Source organism: Artibeus jamaicensis, unplaced genomic scaffold (genome assembly GCF_021234435.1).
Source record: "Artibeus jamaicensis isolate MK-2021 breed Jamaican fruit bat unplaced genomic scaffold, CSHL_Jam_final scaffold_1019, whole genome shotgun sequence".
NCBI classification, from domain to species: Eukaryota; Metazoa; Chordata; class Mammalia; order Chiroptera; family Phyllostomidae; genus Artibeus; species Artibeus jamaicensis.
In genome coordinates this window covers 11647798-11666851 of record NW_026522025.1, presented here as the reverse complement: position 1 = coordinate 11666851, position 19054 = coordinate 11647798, and the positions used below count along the sequence as shown (strand labels likewise).

General features: G+C 35.9%; 1 protein-coding gene across 5 annotated transcripts in view; it reads left to right on the top strand.

The window, feature by feature from the left end:
• DOCK7 (dedicator of cytokinesis 7) overlaps positions 1-19054 on the top strand; it is a 211462-nt gene that overhangs the window by 173310 nt on the left and 19098 nt on the right. For all 5 annotated transcript variants that reach the window (XM_037136230.2, XM_053655506.1, XM_037136231.2 and 2 more), the window contains 8 exons: positions 3224-3320; positions 3652-3786; positions 4718-4870; positions 11722-11880; positions 12542-12642; positions 13785-13977; positions 15602-15745; positions 18420-18551. In XM_037136230.2, coding sequence (XP_036992125.2) covers positions 3224-3320; positions 3652-3786; positions 4718-4870; positions 11722-11880; positions 12542-12642; positions 13785-13977; positions 15602-15745; positions 18420-18551 — 1114 coding nt within the window. The remainder of the gene's footprint in view (positions 1-3223; positions 3321-3651; positions 3787-4717; positions 4871-11721; positions 11881-12541; positions 12643-13784; positions 13978-15601; positions 15746-18419; positions 18552-19054) is intronic.

The following is a 19054-nucleotide window of genomic DNA, read 5'->3' as shown; positions in this document are numbered from 1 at the left end:
TGCGGTGTAAGGGCAGGCAAACTCCCTGGGGCCTCTTTTTTAAAGGCACTAATCTCATTCACAAGACCTTTGCCCTCAGGACCTTCACTTTACCTCCTAATACCATTAGCTTGGTCTTTACACTTTTCAGCATAAGGATTAGGGGTAGACTCAAATATTTAGATATAGCAGATGCTGAGTATAATATAAATATGTTAAAATTTTTAAGCTTTGAGTGTTCACTTTTCTTTGTCTATCCAAGTTCATTTCTTTATTTTTCCACATGTGTTGTGGAATTCACAAAGCAGCAGGTGCTATATATACTATTTGTATATTACTTTATTTCTACATTTGTATAATGTGTTCTTTCTGCTTACCTTGCTGTGTTCTTAAGAAGTCATTTTTTGGTGTTTTCCTGATTCTTTTGTTTAAATCATCTTATTAAGTTTCTTCACAGAAATCTGGCTGAACTTTAAGTTTGAACAGTATATAATTTTCTTTTTCAATTTAATTCTAACTATGCTGTATATTCTCCTTCAATTTATAAAATGTAAATCCATGAACTGTTCTCCTGGGTGGTACTAGTGAAGATTCAGAGACTGAAACATCTAAGAACTTCAGAAAGTTAGCATTTAGTATGTCCTTGCACTTTCGCTTTGGTTCGTGTGTTGTTTTGTCTATATGGCTTACATATATGTGTGTTGCTACTAAAATAAATGTCAATTTTATCCATAAATTACCTGTAGTTTTTCTTAAATTTTTTAAATTAAATAATACTTTTATAAATACTGGATATTCAAGTACATATCTTGATTGGGATCAAGGTGTTTTGTTTCTAAATAAGTGTTTTTATCCAGCGTCTAACTGAAGAGCCCATTGTTTTCTGCATTAAAAAATTTAAAATTGGAGAGAGCTTACTAAACTTTAGGGAAAAAATAATTTTATCCTGGAACATTTTAAAAAATATATTTTATTGATTATGCCATTACAGTTGTTCCATTTCCCCCTCGTCATTCCCCTCCACCCTGCACACCCCCTACCCCCCATTCCCTCCCTTTAGTTTATGTCCATGTGTCACAAGTTCTTTAGCTTTTACATTTCCCACACTACTCTTGCCCTCCCCCCTATTTTCTACCTACTGTCTATGCTACTTATTCTCTGTACCTTCTACCCCCTCCTCCTCCCCCCACTCTCCTGTTGCTAACCCTCCATGTGATCTTCATTTCTATGGTTCCGCTCCTGATCTAGCTGTCCTCTTAGTTTGCTTTTGTTTTAGGTGTGTTTGTTAATAACTGTGAGTTTGCTGTCCTTTCACTGTTCATCTTTTTTATATTCTTTTTCTTAGGTAAGTCCCTTTAACATTTCATATAATAAGGGCTTGGTGATGATAAACTCCTTGAATTTGGCCTTATCTGAGAAGGGCTTTATCTGCCCTTCCATTATAAATGAAAGTTTTGCTGGATAGATCAATCTTGGATGTAGGTCTTTGGATTTCATGACTTGGAATACTTCTTTCCAGCCCCTTCTTGCCTGTAAGGTGTCTTTTGAGAAATGAGCTGACAGTCTGATGGGAACTCCTTTGTAGGTGACTGTCCCCTTCTCTCTTGCTGCTTCTAGGATTCTCTTCTTCATTTTAATCTTGGGTAATGTAATTATGATGTGCCTTGGTGTGTTCTTCCTTGGGTCCAACTTCTTTGAGACTCTTTTGGCTTCCTGGACTTCCTGGAAGTCTATTGCCTTTGCCAGATCGGGGAAGTTCTCCTTTACTATTTGTTCAAATTCAAATAACTTTTCACTTGTTGCTCTTCCTCTTCCCCTTTTGGTACCCCCATAATTTGGATATGGGAACATTTAAAGATGTCTTGGAGATTCCTAAGCCTCCTCATTTTTTTGAATTTTTGTTTCTTCATTCTTTTCTGTTTGGTCATTTCTTTCTTTCTTCTGGCCCACTCGATTGATTTTGCTCCCAGTTTTCTTCCCATCACTATTGATTCCCAGTGCATTTTCTTCATTTCATTTAGTGTAGCCTTCATTTTTTTCATCTAATTTTTGACAAAAATTAACCAGTTCTGTGAGCATCCTGATCACCAGCATTTTGAACTGTGCATTTGATAGGTTGGCTATCTCTTTGTTGCTTAGAAGTATTGGCTCTAGGGCTTTGAGCTGTTCTTCTGCTTGAGCCATAATGTTTTGGTCTGTTCGCACCTGTTACGTATGAGGTGGGGGTCAGCCCAGTCTCTGGATTGTGACTGGGGGCAGGGTCACAGAGGGAGCAATGGCGTTCCGCTCTCTGATTTCGGTCCCTTCTGCCGCTTCCCACAAGCAAATTGGGCCCTTCTGGTGCTCGTTCCTGGGCGTGTGGGCTTGTGTACTTTCTAGGGCCCTGTAGGTCTCTCCAGCTAACTCTTCTGTGAGTCTGGGAGCCTCTCCCGGCACCTAACCCCCCAAAAGTTTTTCTGATCGGTGCTTTTAGGCTTTAATTCCCATCACTGGGGCCTTGGGTGGCACGGTCTGTCTCACTGTTCGTTTTTTCACCTGGTTTATCTGCACACGAATGTGTGTCTGTGGTCAGCCAGCCACCTTGTGAGCCTTACTGGATCTGCTCATTTTGTCCCCGCACCCGCCCGGGGCCGCTAACCACCACCTTTTCCTGCCGGGACCCCTCTGCTCCAGCTGTCGACTCCACCCCTCTTACTGTCTGGATGAATGGTTTGTTGTCAGACTTAGGTACAGTTCAATTTTCTGTCTGTTTTGGTTGTGTTTTTGTTTCTAAATCTTTGTTGTCCTTAAATGTGGTTGTGCAGGAGGTACAGTGTTTCCACCTATGCCTCCATCTTGGCTGGAAGTCCTATCCTGGAACATTTTGTATGTTGCTTTACATGAAGTGGCCCTAAATTCAAACCTACATAGCACCACCTAGTATCTGTGCCACTCAGACTGACACATGGTTTTCTGTGTTTGCTGTGTGTCTGAGAGCTGAACAGTTCTGCTCTCAGTGGACTGTGAGACTGTAATAGGGGGAGAAAATGTGGATTGGCTTGGTCAACAAGATGCAGGGTAAAACAAATCATTAGTATGTATAATGTCATATTTTTCCTTATTCTCTTATAATTTTTCATTCAGGCAAATATTAAAAATGGTTCTAAGTTTTTTATTTTATACATCTTTAAGTCCTTTTTGAATTCTGGATCTATTGGCTTTATTAAAGAAAATAAATAGAATTTCTTAAACTATTTTATATTAGGTCAAGAGCAGAGATTGAACATGAAGCCCTGATTGATGGAAATCTGGCTACTGAAGCAAACCTAATCATTTTGGATACATTAGAGATTGTTGTCCAGGTAAGAACACAAAGAAGACGAATTTAAAGTATAGATTTAGTAAACAGGGGTTGAGGGAAAAGTATTTATTGAACCATACAATTATGTTTAAATACCAGTAGTTCCTAAAAGTTTTATCCTTCCTCTTTCTTTTTTCTCACTTAAATCCTGCCATTATGTTTTTTTTATTTTCTCTTATCCCAATCCTGGTAAGCTCCTTTTTCTTGAAGTCCTCCTAGATCTTATATTATTTTCCTATTTTAAAACAATTATTTGTTTGTTATATATATTCTGTCTCTCTAACCAAATCACAAGTGCATGTCTATTGTATTTATCTATTTTTAAACTGCAGACAGTTTCTGTAACAGAATCCAAAGAGAGCATCCTTGGCGGGGTGCTGAAGGTGCTACTACACAGCATGGCCTGCAACCAAAGTGCAGTTTATCTGCAACACTGCTTTGCTACACAGAGGGCCCTGGTTTCAAAGGTAGGTGGATTTTGTACCTGTAGTCTCGTCAGACTGTATTAACATTGTCTAAGATCATTTGGCACGTTCATCGGTTAATATGTTTAGTTAGTAAAAACTAAACATATTATTTTAGTATGGTTTATTTTAATAAAAAAACTAAGACCTTTGGTTTCTCTTTGTCTTCTACTGCTTTGCCTTTTGGAGTTCTTATTTGGATCACTTTTAACTAGTTTCTGGCTTACAAAATAGGATTTGATGCAGAGAAGGGCCTGAAATGAATGGCTCATTTTAAATTTAGGGCTTTTCTTGTTTTCCTCTTGTTCTGTCTGTTCTTTATTAACTTGATTTATCAAGAATTCAGTGTGTAAGTAGTTCAGTCCATTGAAATTAACTTATCTTGTGGTGGATGGAAAAGAAGGTACATTTGTTTAGCTACTTCAAATATTTATTTCCTCTGTTGTTTTCCTCCCAGAAATATGTACATTTTAAATCTTAAAGGAGCTATTTCATTATAGTCATCTTATAAGATGGAAACAGAGCTGTTGATGAAACTTAATCAGTGAAAATAAGTTATATTACTATTTTATAATAATAAAAACACAATACAAAATTATTTCATGTTGGTTACTACACTAAGTGTTTTATGTACGTTATAAGTAGTACATAACATTATAAGGTAGTCAGTCATACAATCCCACAGATAGTAGATAATATTATTGGGCTCATTTTATGGATGAGAAAACTTGTCCAAGGTCACACTGCTGCTAGCTAGTAAGTGGCATAGTTAGTATTCAAACCCAGTCTTTCTTTCTTTGGTCCACATTATTAACCATTAGTAAATATTGTCCCTTAATCCTTCTTTTAATTCTCGGGTTATACTAGTTCAAATCTAGAACAAATCTCTAGTTCAGCCTGCATAAATTTAGTGTTGGTGGTGTTTATTTTACAGTTCCCTGAACTCCTGTTTGAAGAAGAGACAGAGCAGTGTGCTGATTTATGCCTCCGGCTTCTCCGACACTGTAGCAGTAGTATCAGTACGATACGATCACATGCTAGTGCCTCCCTTTACCTGCTGATGAGGCAAAATTTTGAAATAGGGAATGTAAGTATTTTGTCTCTGGATACATAATGAAATATAAACCCTGCTCCTATATATTAAATGGATTTGGGGGGAAGCATGGAATTATTTGTGTATTTTGAGCCTAATTCTAGACCAGGGGCATCGAACTCATTTTCACCTGGGGCCACATCAGCCTCTTGTGGTTGCTTTCAAAGGCTGATTGTAATTTCAACTCCTTAACTGTTAAGGAGTAGTTATGTTTATACAGTTGTAAACATTATTTCAGCCCTTTGAAGGCAATTGCAAGGCTGATGTGGACCCTGGTGAAAATGAGTCTGACACCCCTGGTCTAGACTGTCTGTTTCTCATTCTATGGCTACCTTGTAAAAGTCCGAATCTCTGATTTTGCTTCCCGTACTAAAAATAACATACGTAGTAGTAGAGTTAGAATATAAATGTGTGTTGAGCTATTACAAATTTTGTCACTAAGTAAAATGAAAGTGATAATAAAGAAAATTAATGGTTTAAATACTTTGGCTTGATATTTTATGATTTATGCCAGTCTTTGAGGAATTCCGTGTTTTCATTTAAGTTTTTTATTTGGTAATATATTCGTGTGTTGTTGTGGGGGGTTTTTTTTGTCAAATGTTTAATTCACTTATTTTTACTCATGTAACTATTTAAGAATTAAATTGTAGGTTTCACTTATAGGTGAGAGCATATGGTATTTGTCTTTCACCACCTGGCTTATTTTACTTAACATAATGCTCTCCAGTTCCATCCATGCTGTCACAAAGGGTAGGAGCTCCTTCTTTCTCTCTGCTGTGTAGTATTCCATTGTGTAAATGTACCATAGTTTTTTTGATCCAGTCATTTACTGATGGGCACTTAGGTTTAGCTTTCAGTACTTGGCTGTTGTACATTGTGCTGCCATTAACATTGGGGTGCATAGGTTCTTTTCATTTGGTATTTCAGGGTTCTTAGGATATAATCCTAGCAGTGGAATTGCTGGGTCAAAAGGCAGTTCCATTTTTAGTTTTCTGAGGAAATTCCATACTGTTTTCCACAGTGGGTGCAGCAGTCTGCATTCCCACCAACAGTGCGCTAGGGTTCCCTTTTCTCCACAACTTCACCAGCACTTGTTGGTTGTTGATTCGTTTATATGGCCGTTCTGACCAGTGCGAAGTGGTATCTCATTCGAGCAAGCAAAATATAACCAGAAACATTGAAATAAAGAACAAACTGACAGGAACCAGAGGGTGGGGAGAGAGGGCTGTTGGGTGAAAATAGGGGAAGGGCCGTCAAGGAACACATATAAAGGACACATGAACAAAGACAAAGGGGGTAGGTTTGAGGGTAGGAGACAGGGTGGTGGGGGAGAGGTGATGGGGGAATGGAGACAACTGTACATGAACAGCAATAATAAAATAATAAATAAAGTGAAGGTAAAAAACAATGAAATTTTAGAATTTTTTTTGAGCGCTGCTTTTGATATCTCATTAGCTCTGATATGTAGTATTTTCTGTGTTCTTGTTTTGTAGCTATTTTGTGATTTCAGTTTGAAATTTTCTTTTTAACCCAAAGAGCTGATAGGGTTTTTTTGTTTTAAAGTTTTGATGTTTTATTGTAGTTTGATTATACAATGTACATCTCTCATACTGTGGATGTGTATGTTCGTGTGTTCATACATACAATATTTTTTTAAATGTTGAACAAGCATTTAAAAAGGAATATTCTTTATTTTTAGAGCATTGAGTTAAAGAAACAAATACACGTTATTAATTGCATTTTTCTGTTTTTCTATACCCTTGCTTATTTTTGATCCATTTGGTGGAATGACAGAAATGATTTAAAGCCCATATATTGTATATTCCTCCTTTAGCTCTTATTAGGTGAATTTATTTTCATAATTATTTCATATGTTGATATTGGTGACTATTACATCTTTTTATGAATTACTATTCCCTTTAGTATTGAAAAGGGCCTGAATTGGCTCTTTAAAAGTTTCTCTTTTTTTGGCCTAAATTCTACCTTTTATGGTATTAACATACCATTGTTTTCTTTCTAATTTGAACTTGCTTCAGTTACTTTTGTCCTTTTATTTTTATTTTTGAATCATTTTATTTTAGGCGTGCCCCTTAGATACAAGATAGAGTTGAGTTTTACAATGTAATCCTATCTCTGAGTTGAATTAAATATTTTCATACTTGCAATTATAACAAATATGTTCTAGAGTTCTGTTGTATTATTTTATTGCGCTTCCCCTTACTGTCCTTTAAAAAAAGTATTTGTTGTTTTATCTTGCATCATCTGTTGTTTATTCAGGAAGTTTATATTGTTCTAATGATAACCTTTAAAATTATGTAATATCTTCAGTCCTCTGTTCCTTTAGATCGAACATTCTTAGTGGGGCCAGTATTGCCAACAAGCAAGTAAAAAATTGGTTCTTAAGGGATGAAAAGAAAACTTAGCTATCACAATGGCTGTGGCCTTACTAAGTGCAAGACTATCATTAGCATCTCCCTCTTTAGGAAAGTTGACCCTTGAACAATGTGGGGGTTAGGGGAACCCATCCCTTCATATTCAAAAACCCATATATGACTTATAACGCCCCCAAAACTTAACTACTAATAGCCTACTCTTGAGTGGAAGCCTTGCTGATAACATAAACAGTTGATTGACACATATGTTGTATGTGTTATATACTGTATTTTTACAATAAGGTAAGCTAGAGAACAGAAAATACTGTTATGACATTCATAAGGAAGAGAAAAATACATTTACAGCATGTACTGAAAACAATCCTTGTATAAGTTCAAACTTATGTTGTTCAAGGGTCAACTGTATTTCTCTCATTGGGTTGTATTGGGTATTACATAAGCAGCATTGGCATTAAGTTCATAGAAGATAAAGAAAAAATATATGCAGAATTAGAGAATATATTCAAGAATGTATACCTGCCCAATGTGATTTGGAGGGACTTTCAATCTGTTGCTGGGTCCCACAGTCAGTCATGTGGCAAGCGATGGTCTATATGTGTCTGTCGGCACCGGTTGGCTTCTTTATGAATGTTATGTTTGATCCTTCTTGCTTCTCTGTGTGACTTGAGTTTCGAAAAGAAATTGTTTAACTTTATTATTTAATTCAAAAATGTTATTCAACCCATCATTAATTATGTCAAGTACTGAAAGTTGTCAAATATATCTGAGTGAGTATCAACCAGCTAAATGCTATTTTGTAATTGTTTACTCAAGAAAATTCTTGGGAATAATATTTTCCAAGTTCTTGGTTATTCAAAGTTGTCTGTACTTCTAAGACAGCAAGGATGGTTACAAAATTCTTGCCTTAGACTCTGAGTAATAAAAAGGGTGAGGAAGATCAGCAAAACTTAACAGGTGAAGAACACTTAATTAAAAAAAGGTACTTGAGTACTATTTTCTTCTGGTATTAAATATTGTTATAGAGATATCTGAAGATGGCCTGATATTTTCTTCCTGTTAAAAGAATTTTTTTTAACTTTCACCCAAAAGCATGCTCATTGATTTGTAGAGAGAAGGGAAGGTTGAGAAACATTGATGTGAGAGAGAAACATTGATTGGTTGCTTCTTCTATTCACCTTGACTGAGGACTGAATCTGCAACCTAACTAGGCATGTGCCGTGACCAGGAGTCAAGCCTGGGACTTTTCGGTTTGTGGGCCCATGCTCCAAAATGCCACACCAGCCAGGGCATTTTCTTCCCTTTTAAATAATTTTTTCCCTCTCAGCCGCTCAGGTGACTTTTTTACTTCATATTCAAAGTTAAATCCCTTTTCTAGAATATGTCATGATGTTGATTGATTTTTTATTAATTTTCTTAGTCACATGATGTCTACTTTCAATCCATTTATTTCAGAAAGTTTTCTTCAGCCCTGGCTGATGTGACTGAGCGGTTTGAGTGCTGGCCTGTGAATGAAAGGGTTGCCAGTTCAATTCCCAGTCAGGGCACATACATGGGTTGTGGGCCATTCCCTAGTGGGGGGGTATGTGAGAGGCAGCTATACATTGATGTTTCTCTCCCTCTCTTTCTCCTTTCTTTCCCCGCTCTCTAAAGATAAATAAATAATTTTTTAAAAAACAGTTTTCTTGAGTACATAATTGAATACTCATTTTTTTTTTCCAGGGTTTGGGGTTTTTCTGCTGGGTACCATTTATACATACTTTAAATCTATTTTTGCTTTACTTTTTGTCTATCATTTTCTCCTTCCCTCTTTAACACTTTCTAAATTTCATTCGATTGCTTTTCTCTCCCCTATATCTCTTACATGTTCTTCACAACATGTCTTTCTTTTACCAATTTTATCCTTTTGCTTCTATTTATTTTTGTTAAGTAGTGTCAGTTCACATGTGAGCTTCTATTTTGTCATCACTTTCCAATTCTTGTTATCTTTCTTGAATTATTTTATTTCTGCCTTGCTTTCCTTCCTAAAGTTAATGCTTCATAAATTTTTTTATAAGGCAAAATATTTCATTAGAATTTTCATGTATTTTATGAGAGCATTTTTTAAAAATAAAAGGCAGAAAAGCTTTATTTTTGTTTGAAGGTTTTTAATTTTAAAGTTTTAGTAACCAATTAAAAATTGTAATGGAGCCAAATGAAATATATCTGTGGTATGAATTTGGACTGAAAGCCATTGTAACTTCATGACAGCGTTTTTATAAGTGTTCTTTATCTGATGAGTTTCACTGATCTCTTCACCTTTTTATTACTTAACATAGAATAAATTGGATTTTCTTGGCCCAGGTATTTGTAAGAAATTCCTTCAGGAATTTGTTTCTCATGGGACTTTGCTGTTGTACATACATCTTGCCTAACTTCCTGAGTTTCTTGTCAATTTGTTTCTGTCCACTTCTCCCAGATTGTTAGTTCATTTTCTTTTCAAGACAGATAGTTTTATCACTTCAAAGTGAGTCTCTTACGTAAAAGAAGTTTTTTTCCTCCATTATTTCTGAAATCTGTACCGTAGGATTCCTCACTAATTGCTTTCCCTCCTTCCTTCTATTGACTTCCTATTTTAGCTTGTTTTGGCAACCCTTACGCATTTTTCTAATATGTAAATTATATCAGCTTCCTCATTTTGCTGAAAATAGATTTATGGATATTTTTCCTATTCATCTTTTCTTCTTGTATGAAATTCAGGAGAAGTGGGAAATTACTATCTCACACTATTCTATTTTTACTGGAAGCTAATTCCTCCTTTTTAATCCAGAGCAGAACAATCCAGTTATTTTATTGATCTTGTTTAGTTTTAAAAATCAAGATTCTAAAATTTGACTACACTCAAAGTTTTCTTGATACATTTAGCTGTTATTTTAGGAGAGCTTTATGTAATAAGATAAAAATAGATAACTTATCATTTTAGTGTCAGGTAGTACCTCTAAAAATAGAATAGGTGTTTTAAAACTGGCAGCGATAACAAAGTATTGGATTGTGTACTATGTGCTCCAGTAGGCTGGGCAAACACATAAAAGGATAGTCCTTTATTCCAGGCACCTGAGCATCTAGTGAGAAAGACAATGAACAGGTAATGTTCACCTAATAATGGTAATAAGAACCTACTTCAGATGTTTTTGTGAAGATTATGTAAATTAATATTAAGTAAAACACTTATAACAGTAACTAACACTGAACAAATGCTGAATAATGTTTACTGCTGTTAATATAAGGAGAGGTTGGCACAGGGATAACTAAGCACAGAGGAAAATAGCTTATGCACTCTGGGATGGGTTTTCAGGAGACATGCTTGAACTAAGGATGAAAAATTGTCTAATCAGATGGATAAGTAGGTGAATAGAGCTTTGCACTATTAGAAATAATTAGAAAGGCATGGAGACAACGAAGGAAAGGGAGAAAAAAGATACTTTTCTAGCATTATTGGTGGTTATGGCTGGAAGAGAGAGTAGTAAGAGAGAAAGTTGTAATTAAAAAGGCCTGGACTAAGCTGTCATGGGGAAGGTACATGTTTTCTTTATTCCTGTACTCTTGGTCCCACCATGTAGTCTGACAGATTTGCTGAATTGATAATTGAATGTTTCCCTCAAAGTTATACTCAGCCATTGGAATATTTTGAGGAGAGATGTGTGTAGATTTGCATTTTATAATTTTTTTTCTCTTGCTATGTGGAAGATAGACTTGGGGAATAAGAGAAAAGGCAGAAAGATCGATTAGGAAGTTCCTACAGTACTGTATTGTGCTGTATATAATGCACACTTTTTTTGTCCAAGTTTTTGTGGCAAAAATAAGGATGTGCATTTTGGATGGGTAGTACTAATTCTGTATCTGTGTAGATGTCTTTAGTTCTTTTATTTATGCTTATGCATTAAAAGTGTAACTCTAGAAAGCAATAACAATATCCTTATGCTCAAAAGTAAAAGGTAAAATTCCCTTATAATACCAAAAAAAGTATCTAAATATAAATAAATAACTCACTGAATTAAAAAATTAAAACTAAAGATTTTTTTCCCTTGAAAGTTTGGGCCAAAAACATGAGTGTACATTATACACAGCAAAATACAGTAATTCAAGTAAGAAATCCTAAGGGTGTAAACTAAAGCAATAGCAACGGGAATGGAGAAAGAACAGATTCAAAAAGATGGGGGATAGTGTGAATGGGATTTGTAGTATGCATAATGAGGGGAGAATGATTACTGGATTTTTGGCCTGAGTGACTACAAGCATAGTAGCACCATTCACTTAATTTTTTAAAAATTTCAATATGTGTATCTCAGTATTTTTTTAAAATATTTTTCTTAGAGTAATATTTTTACTAACTAACCTTTTCAGCAAGTAAAAAAATTACTCTTTTCCTTAAACTTTCCTGTGTTAAATTGTAATCTGACAATTTCTCTGTTACAGAACTTTGCAAGGGTTAAAATGCAAGTAACCATGTCACTATCTTCCTTGGTGGGCACATCTCAGAATTTTAATGAAGAATTCTTAAGACGTTCTCTGAAGACTATATTGACATATGCTGAGGAAGATCTGGAATTGAGGGAAACAACATTTCCTGACCAGGTTAGAGATGCCACTTTCACAATCATTGAAATAGGACTGTAAAAATTGGCACTTTTTTCAAGTTGATAAATTAAACTTTATTTTTTACTGGAGAAACCTATATTTTTCTTTCAATACACATATCATATGCCATAGACAGGACTGAATTTTTTTGTTTGTTTCAATAAATTACCCTTCCTTTTTGGATTGGTTAATAGAAAGTGGTTAATTCTGTGTGTTTGTAACAAAAAAGAACAGTAGACTTAGGCAGTGTGGACCAAAAAAATCTTTGTGATAAAACATTCCCACTTATTATTGAAATAGTAATTTGATTTAAAAACTAAAGTTTCTACAAACTATCTCTTGGGAAAATCAGAAACATAGGAGAGAATTTTCTTCTGTGTTCTTTTCTTGTATCTACACTATGCCTATAATATTATTTCTCTTATAGTTCTACCTGTTCCAGGTGAGAGAACTGAAAAAAACAGTTTGATGAAGAATTTGTATAAAGTTTCATATCTCTAACCCACCGTACCCTGGCATTCCCACACTTTTAACTGTATCAATATCAATATTTGTTTTGAAAATTTTAAATGCTTATCTGAAATATATTCCGAACTAATTTCGTAATTGTGAATGAACGGCAATTGAAGAAAGTTTTTCATATAATTCTCTGCCACAGGTCCAAGATTTGGTTTTCAATCTCCATATGATCCTTTCTGACACTGTTAAAATGAAGGAACACCAAGAGGATCCTGAAATGCTGATTGATCTAATGTACAGGTAGGGTTTATTTGATTCACTTATACCTTATATAATCAGTGAGACACAGGAAACATTAGATTTTAAAAATATAAGCAAATATTGTCATTTTTTAATGATAGATTGAAAAGTCAGAATGTACTTTTTCCAGGCTGCTTTTTTAGATCCCCTATGTGACTTCTTTTAAGCACAATGCATAATTGTTCCATATATTTATGGATTATTAAAAACAAGAGGGTTTTTGAAAATAATTATAACATTATAATTTAATTATAACATTAAACACCTTGGCATCCTGTGCCCTAGACTTCCTAGGAAGGCCAAAGAACCATATTTTAAATGTAAAAAGTCAGTCCTTTAGGAAGAAAATACTGTGTATTAATGTTTACGGTAATCTTAACTTTCCTGACTTTAAATATGTGTATGCTTATAGAATAATATTTCTAGGGAGAGGCACATTTGGAGAGTTTTGTAATATCTTATATGTTGAAAGATGTAGTAAAACTTGAGACTTTTTTTGCCACATGACCCTCTCTTTTCAGAGTTTTAGAGTTCTTTAAAGGCACAAATAAAACTTTTTAAAATAAAGGTGATGCAATGAAACTTTAATATTTTTTAATATAAAACTTTATTGTTTCCATAATGAACTCTTAATTTTTATTTAGATTTTATTTATTTTTAGAGAAAGGGAAAGGGAGGGAGATAAAGAGGGAGAGAAACATCCATCAGCTACCTCCTGCACACCCACTAATGAGCACCTGGCCTACAACCCAGTCATGTGCCCAAACCAAGAATCAAACCAGTGAGAGGCCTCTCAGTTCACAAGCCAGCACTCAGTCCACTGAACTACACTAGCCAGAGCTGAACACATAAATTTTCATAATTTTTCCTTACTGATCGTTTTCTTTAATGATCATATTTTAATATGGCGTGTTCTTTTTTTAGTGCCCCCCCCTCAAAAAAAATGCTATTACCCATTCCATGGGCCCACAGCTATTTTCTCTAAGCATATACAAAGACCTTCCCATACCACTCAAAAACTTGTTTTAATAGGTTGTGTTAGATAACAGAAACCTCTGTAGGCAAACACTGAACAAGCAATCTAAACTCCCTTCAGCTCCGGAAACAAATACTAATTGGGAAGAATTTTCTGTTCTAATTAGAATTGCCAAGGGCTACCAGACCTCCCCAGATCTGCGGTTGACCTGGTTGCAGAACATGGCTGGCAAGCACTCCGAACGCAGCAATCACGCTGAAGCTGCACAGTGCCTGGTCCACTCAGCAGCACTTGTTGCTGAATATCTGAGTATGCTAGAGGACCGCAAATACCTTCCTGTGGGGTGTGTAACATTTCAGGTAGGAATCTGCCCGATTTACATTCAATCAAGGTATGTCCTTTTTTGGTTTTGACTTTTCCTCCCTGGTGTCTAGATTAACTCACTTTGTAAGGAAAGCATAAAGATGAAAGGTGTGCTCATGAGATGAATTAACATTTCACTGATACATTTTTAAAGAGGACTTGCTGTTAATTCTCTTTCCAGGCGTCCTTACCTCTGAATGATCAGTGCAGTGTATTTTTATTCTCTTTGCCTATAGCACTATGTACTTCGTGGCATCTGTGGAATACACTCAAACTACTGAGAATCAGAATTCTGTAGAAACACTTAGTTGGCTGTTATTTAACACACCAGATAAACCAATAGCCTTCATTCCCTGTATAAAATATATTTATACTATGTGTCGGGTGGTAGTTTACTCTCTAGTAAACTATTTAGTAAACACATACCTCTGACTCACTAGTTGAATTCCTTGTTTACCAAGAGTCAGTTATGAGTTGCTTTTCTTAAAAACCTGTTAATACCAGGTTTGGAAAATTTCGAATTTTAATTACATATATCCTCTGATGAAATCTGAAAGCAAAAAGAAAGTGACTTACTGTTTCTCTGAAAACTAAGTTGAATGATTTGCAAAGACTTGATAAAAGTGAGTCTCAAAAAATAAGTGTTGTTAATTTTAGACCAAATATAAAAGATTGCAGGAAAAGCTCCCTGAAATCCAGGATAATTTGATAATCTTTTGAAATTCAAATTTTTACTCTAAAGAAACCAAAGCTGAATATATTAAATGATGGTTGCATTATGGATATTTAGTCAGGAGAAATTACATGGAACTCTGGTCTGGAAACCCATACACAAAGACCTTAGACCTACTTTTAAAAATTGACAAATAAGTATATATCTACTGTAAATGTTTAGGCTAAAATAAAATAATAGTGGTACAAATGTATCATTTCTTTTTTAGAAGTAATGGCTGATCCCATTCTTATGGGGAAAAGGGGCTATTATTATACCTGACTTTTTTTTTTCTTCTTAAGATTTTTTATTTATTTATCTTCAGAGGGGAAGGGAAGGAGAGAAGGAGAGAATATCAATGTATGGTTGCCTCTTGTGGGTGCCCCACTGGGAACTGACCTGCAACCCAGGCATGTGCCCTGACTGGGAATCGAACCTCGAGCTTTTGGTTCACAGGCCCACTCTCAATCCACTGAGCTACACCAGCCAGGGCCATACCTGATTTTTTCATTAACTCGGTGTATGTTGGGCAAGTCAAAGAAACCTTTTTTGTATCTTAATTTCCCTCATAGGGAGTTTTGACAAGATCAATTAAATTAAATACTTTTGAAGTCTCCTTAGATGTCCTATGCCAAGTTACTATTTTCCTTGACCCACGATTTTTAAAAGTTTTCTTTCTCAGAACTTTTTACTGATGGAAAAGTCATCTAGCAGCAGTGTTTCATTTTATTATCACCTTCAAAATACAAAAAGTTTTGGGAGATTTGTCTTATCTGTGTATTGACTACTCTTTTTTTTTAACCTAGACTGATAACTATATTTCATCTTCAGTTGTTTTTTCATATACATCTTTCATGCTAAGAAATTAATTCCATTTCAAAACTTTTTTTCAATGTTTTTCTTCCTAGAATATTTCATCTAATGTTTTAGAAGAGTCTGCAGTCTCAGATGATGTGGTATCTCCAGATGAAGAAGGTATTTGCTCTGGAAAGTACTTTACTGAGTCAGGACTTGTGGGATTACTGGAACAAGCAGCTGCTTCTTTCTCTATGGTAGATAACTCTTGTTCATTCTCTTTCCCCACTTACATATCTCTGAATTATTAGTGATGTGGATATTTATTCTCTCTGCCTATGATCTTGCTTTTCCTTTACAACAGTTTTCTCTAAGTACCTTAAGAAATATACATGAATAGGCATGCAGCGCTTAAGCTGCCTCAGATCTCCACCCTGCTGGCGGCACGCAGCTCACGGGGCCTCCGCCTCCTGAGTTTGCTTCTGGAGTTGGCAGGGTTCCTGGTGTTTCTCCAGTACCAGTGTTACTACAAGCACCCACTGCTGCCCTATCTGGAGTACCCCATGCTCACTGCACAAGTAGGTGTGCACTTGAAACTGGTTTTGTCTTTTCTGAGTCTGACAAGTTGTAGAAGAGCTACCCTCAGTTCCACATTCGGCTTCTAGGTGGAACCCCATGGGCATGGGGTGCAGGCTGGTGGAGATGCTAGCCCAGCCACTTCCTTAACACTTGGTAAGATCTGTGACGTCTTGGTTCATCCTCACCTTGCAGAAGTGAATCATAGACCTGGCTATGAATTTATGTACATTCATCATTGTGGCCAGTAAGTTTGCTCAGCTGCAGCGCCTGTGGAATAACTGGGACTCAGGGTCATGAGTGCCCTAACCTGGAGCCTCATTTCCTGCACATGCGCCAGAAATCTTGGGAACTTGAAACTGCAGAGACCATGTATTACATTTCAATCTATTTTGCACATACTCTATACTTATCATGTTCTTAAATATTTGCTGAATTTCTGGTCAAGATGGAAGCATAGGTAACCATAGCACACCTCCTTGTACAACCACAGCAAAAATTCTAAGTAAACTACAAAACAACTATCATCCAGAATCATCAGAAAATCAAGCTATGTGGAAGTCCAACACCAAGGAATTAAAGAAGTCACACTGATCCAGGTGGGTAGGAGGGACAGAGACATGGAGATGCAAAACGGGCAGTCCCACACCCACATGTGGTAGATATAAGGAGGGATAGCTCAGAAGCGAGGGATCCCAGCTCCACACTAGACTACCCAGCCCAGGATTCCAGTGCCAGGAAGATAAGTCCCCATAACTTCTGGCTGTAAAAACCAGTGGGGTTTGGGACAGTGGAAAAACTGCAGGATTCTTGGGAGTCTCCTCTTAAGGGGCCTGCAGTGGACTTAGAACTTACACAGACTCGCTTCCTCTGGGCTCTGTTACCAGGGCAGCAGCTGGAAGGGCATCTGTGGCATACAGGGAGAAACTGAAGTGTCTGGCATCAGGGCAAGTGCCAAGGGACAGCTTCCTCCCAGACAAAACTCCAGAGGCCAGGAAGTGGCCATTGTCCCTTTTTTGAGCCATGCATCATACAGCCACAGAGCAGTGACACCATATCTGAGACTCCATCAACCTGGTTCACCCAGGTTGCTCTACCCTTGTGATGGCCTAAGGCTCCCATCCACCTTATGGGTGCACTTTTCTATAATAGGCCATGCTACTAAGACAGGCAGTCAAAGCAGCTCTACCTAATACATAGAAACAAACACAGAGAGGCTGCCAAAATGAGAAGACAAAGAAATATAGCCCACATAAAAGAACAGAACAAAACTCCAGAAGAACAATGAAACAAAATGGAGATAAGCAATCTATCAGATGCAGAGTTTAAAACACTGGTTATTAGGATGCTCAAGGAACTCACTGGGTACTTCAACAGCATAAAAAAGAACCAGGCAGAAATGAAGGTTACACTAAGTGAAATAAAGAAAAATTTACAGGGAATTAACAGTGGATTGGATGAAACCAAGAATCATGTCAATGATTTGGAACATAAGGGAGGAAAAAGCAAGCAATCAGAACAATAAGAAGAAGGAATCCCCCCCCAAAAAATGAGGCTAGAATAAGGAGCCTCTGGGACAGCTTCAAATGTACCAACATTTGAATCATAGGGGTGCTGGAAGGAGAACAAAAAGAGCAAGAAATGGAAAACTTATTTGAAAAAATAATGAAAGAAAACTTCCCTAATTTGGTGAAGGAAATAGACATACAAGTCCAGGAAGCACAGAGAGTCCCAAATAAGATGGACACAAAGAGGCCCACTCCAAGACACATCATAATTAAAATGCCAAAGGTTAAAGATCAAGAGAGAATCTTAAAAGCAGCAAGAGAACAGCAGATAGTTACCTACAAAGGAGTCCCCATAAGACTGTCAGTTGATTTCTCAAAAGAAACTTTACAGGCTACAAGGGACTGGAAAGAAGTATTCAATGATGATAAGCAAGGATGTACAACCTAGATTACTCTATCCAGCAAAGCTATCATTTAGAATTGAAGTACAGATAAAATGCTTCCCAGACAAGGTAAAGCTAAATGAGTTCATCATCACCAAGCCATTTTTGTAGGGAATATTAAAGGGATTATTTAAGAAAAAGATAAAAACTATATAAATATACATATGTATGTATGTATGTTAAATGTACACACATTCAAACTTAAATCTATATCCATCTAGAGGAAACAATATACTGTGAAAACAATTTTATTAGGCTTTAATAAAATTAAAAATTAATACTATTTGTTATGTGCTTTTGGAAAAGCCTTAGTAGTATTGCTTTAGCAGCAATATTGCGAACTCATAGATTATAAGTATTTACTTTCTTAGTGATGTAAAAGAAAGCAATATCTTTTCTTATAGGCTGGCATGTATGAAGCAGTTAATGAGGTGTACAAAGTACTTATTCCTATTCATGAAGCTAATCGGGATGCAAAGAAATTATCCACAATTCATGGTAAACTTCAAGAAGCATTCAGCAAAATTGTTCATCAGGTAATGATTGCAATTTCTAGCTTCAGTATAAATGGATAAAACTGTCTAAAAGCATTAGTGTTGCATTGTACTGGTGTCAAACTAGATCCTATGGAATGACCATTTTAATCAGTTTACAAATGAACAGTGTCAAAATGATGGCTTAGGACCAAAGCAAGGTTCATTAACAGAAAAATGAATTTACATAAAGTAGATAAAAATCATCATAAACTTCCCACATAGCTTTTCTTTTTTTCTACTTTTTTGAATTCCTAGTAGTTGCCAATTTTTTTTAAATTGTGAGTTATTTTCTGTTTCACACTGTGAGTTATAATTATGAATATGATTTTTAAGTTGATTTCTATTCCTTTGCTGCCAAAAAAGTTTTTATATTTAAGTTTATCTTTATTAAATGATATTAAAGTTTAATAAACGCCTAATATTTTGTGATTACAGCTGAGCTGTTTTTCTTAGATGTTTTCATTCAATCATCCTTTGATATATTTCTAATATGAATATAATGA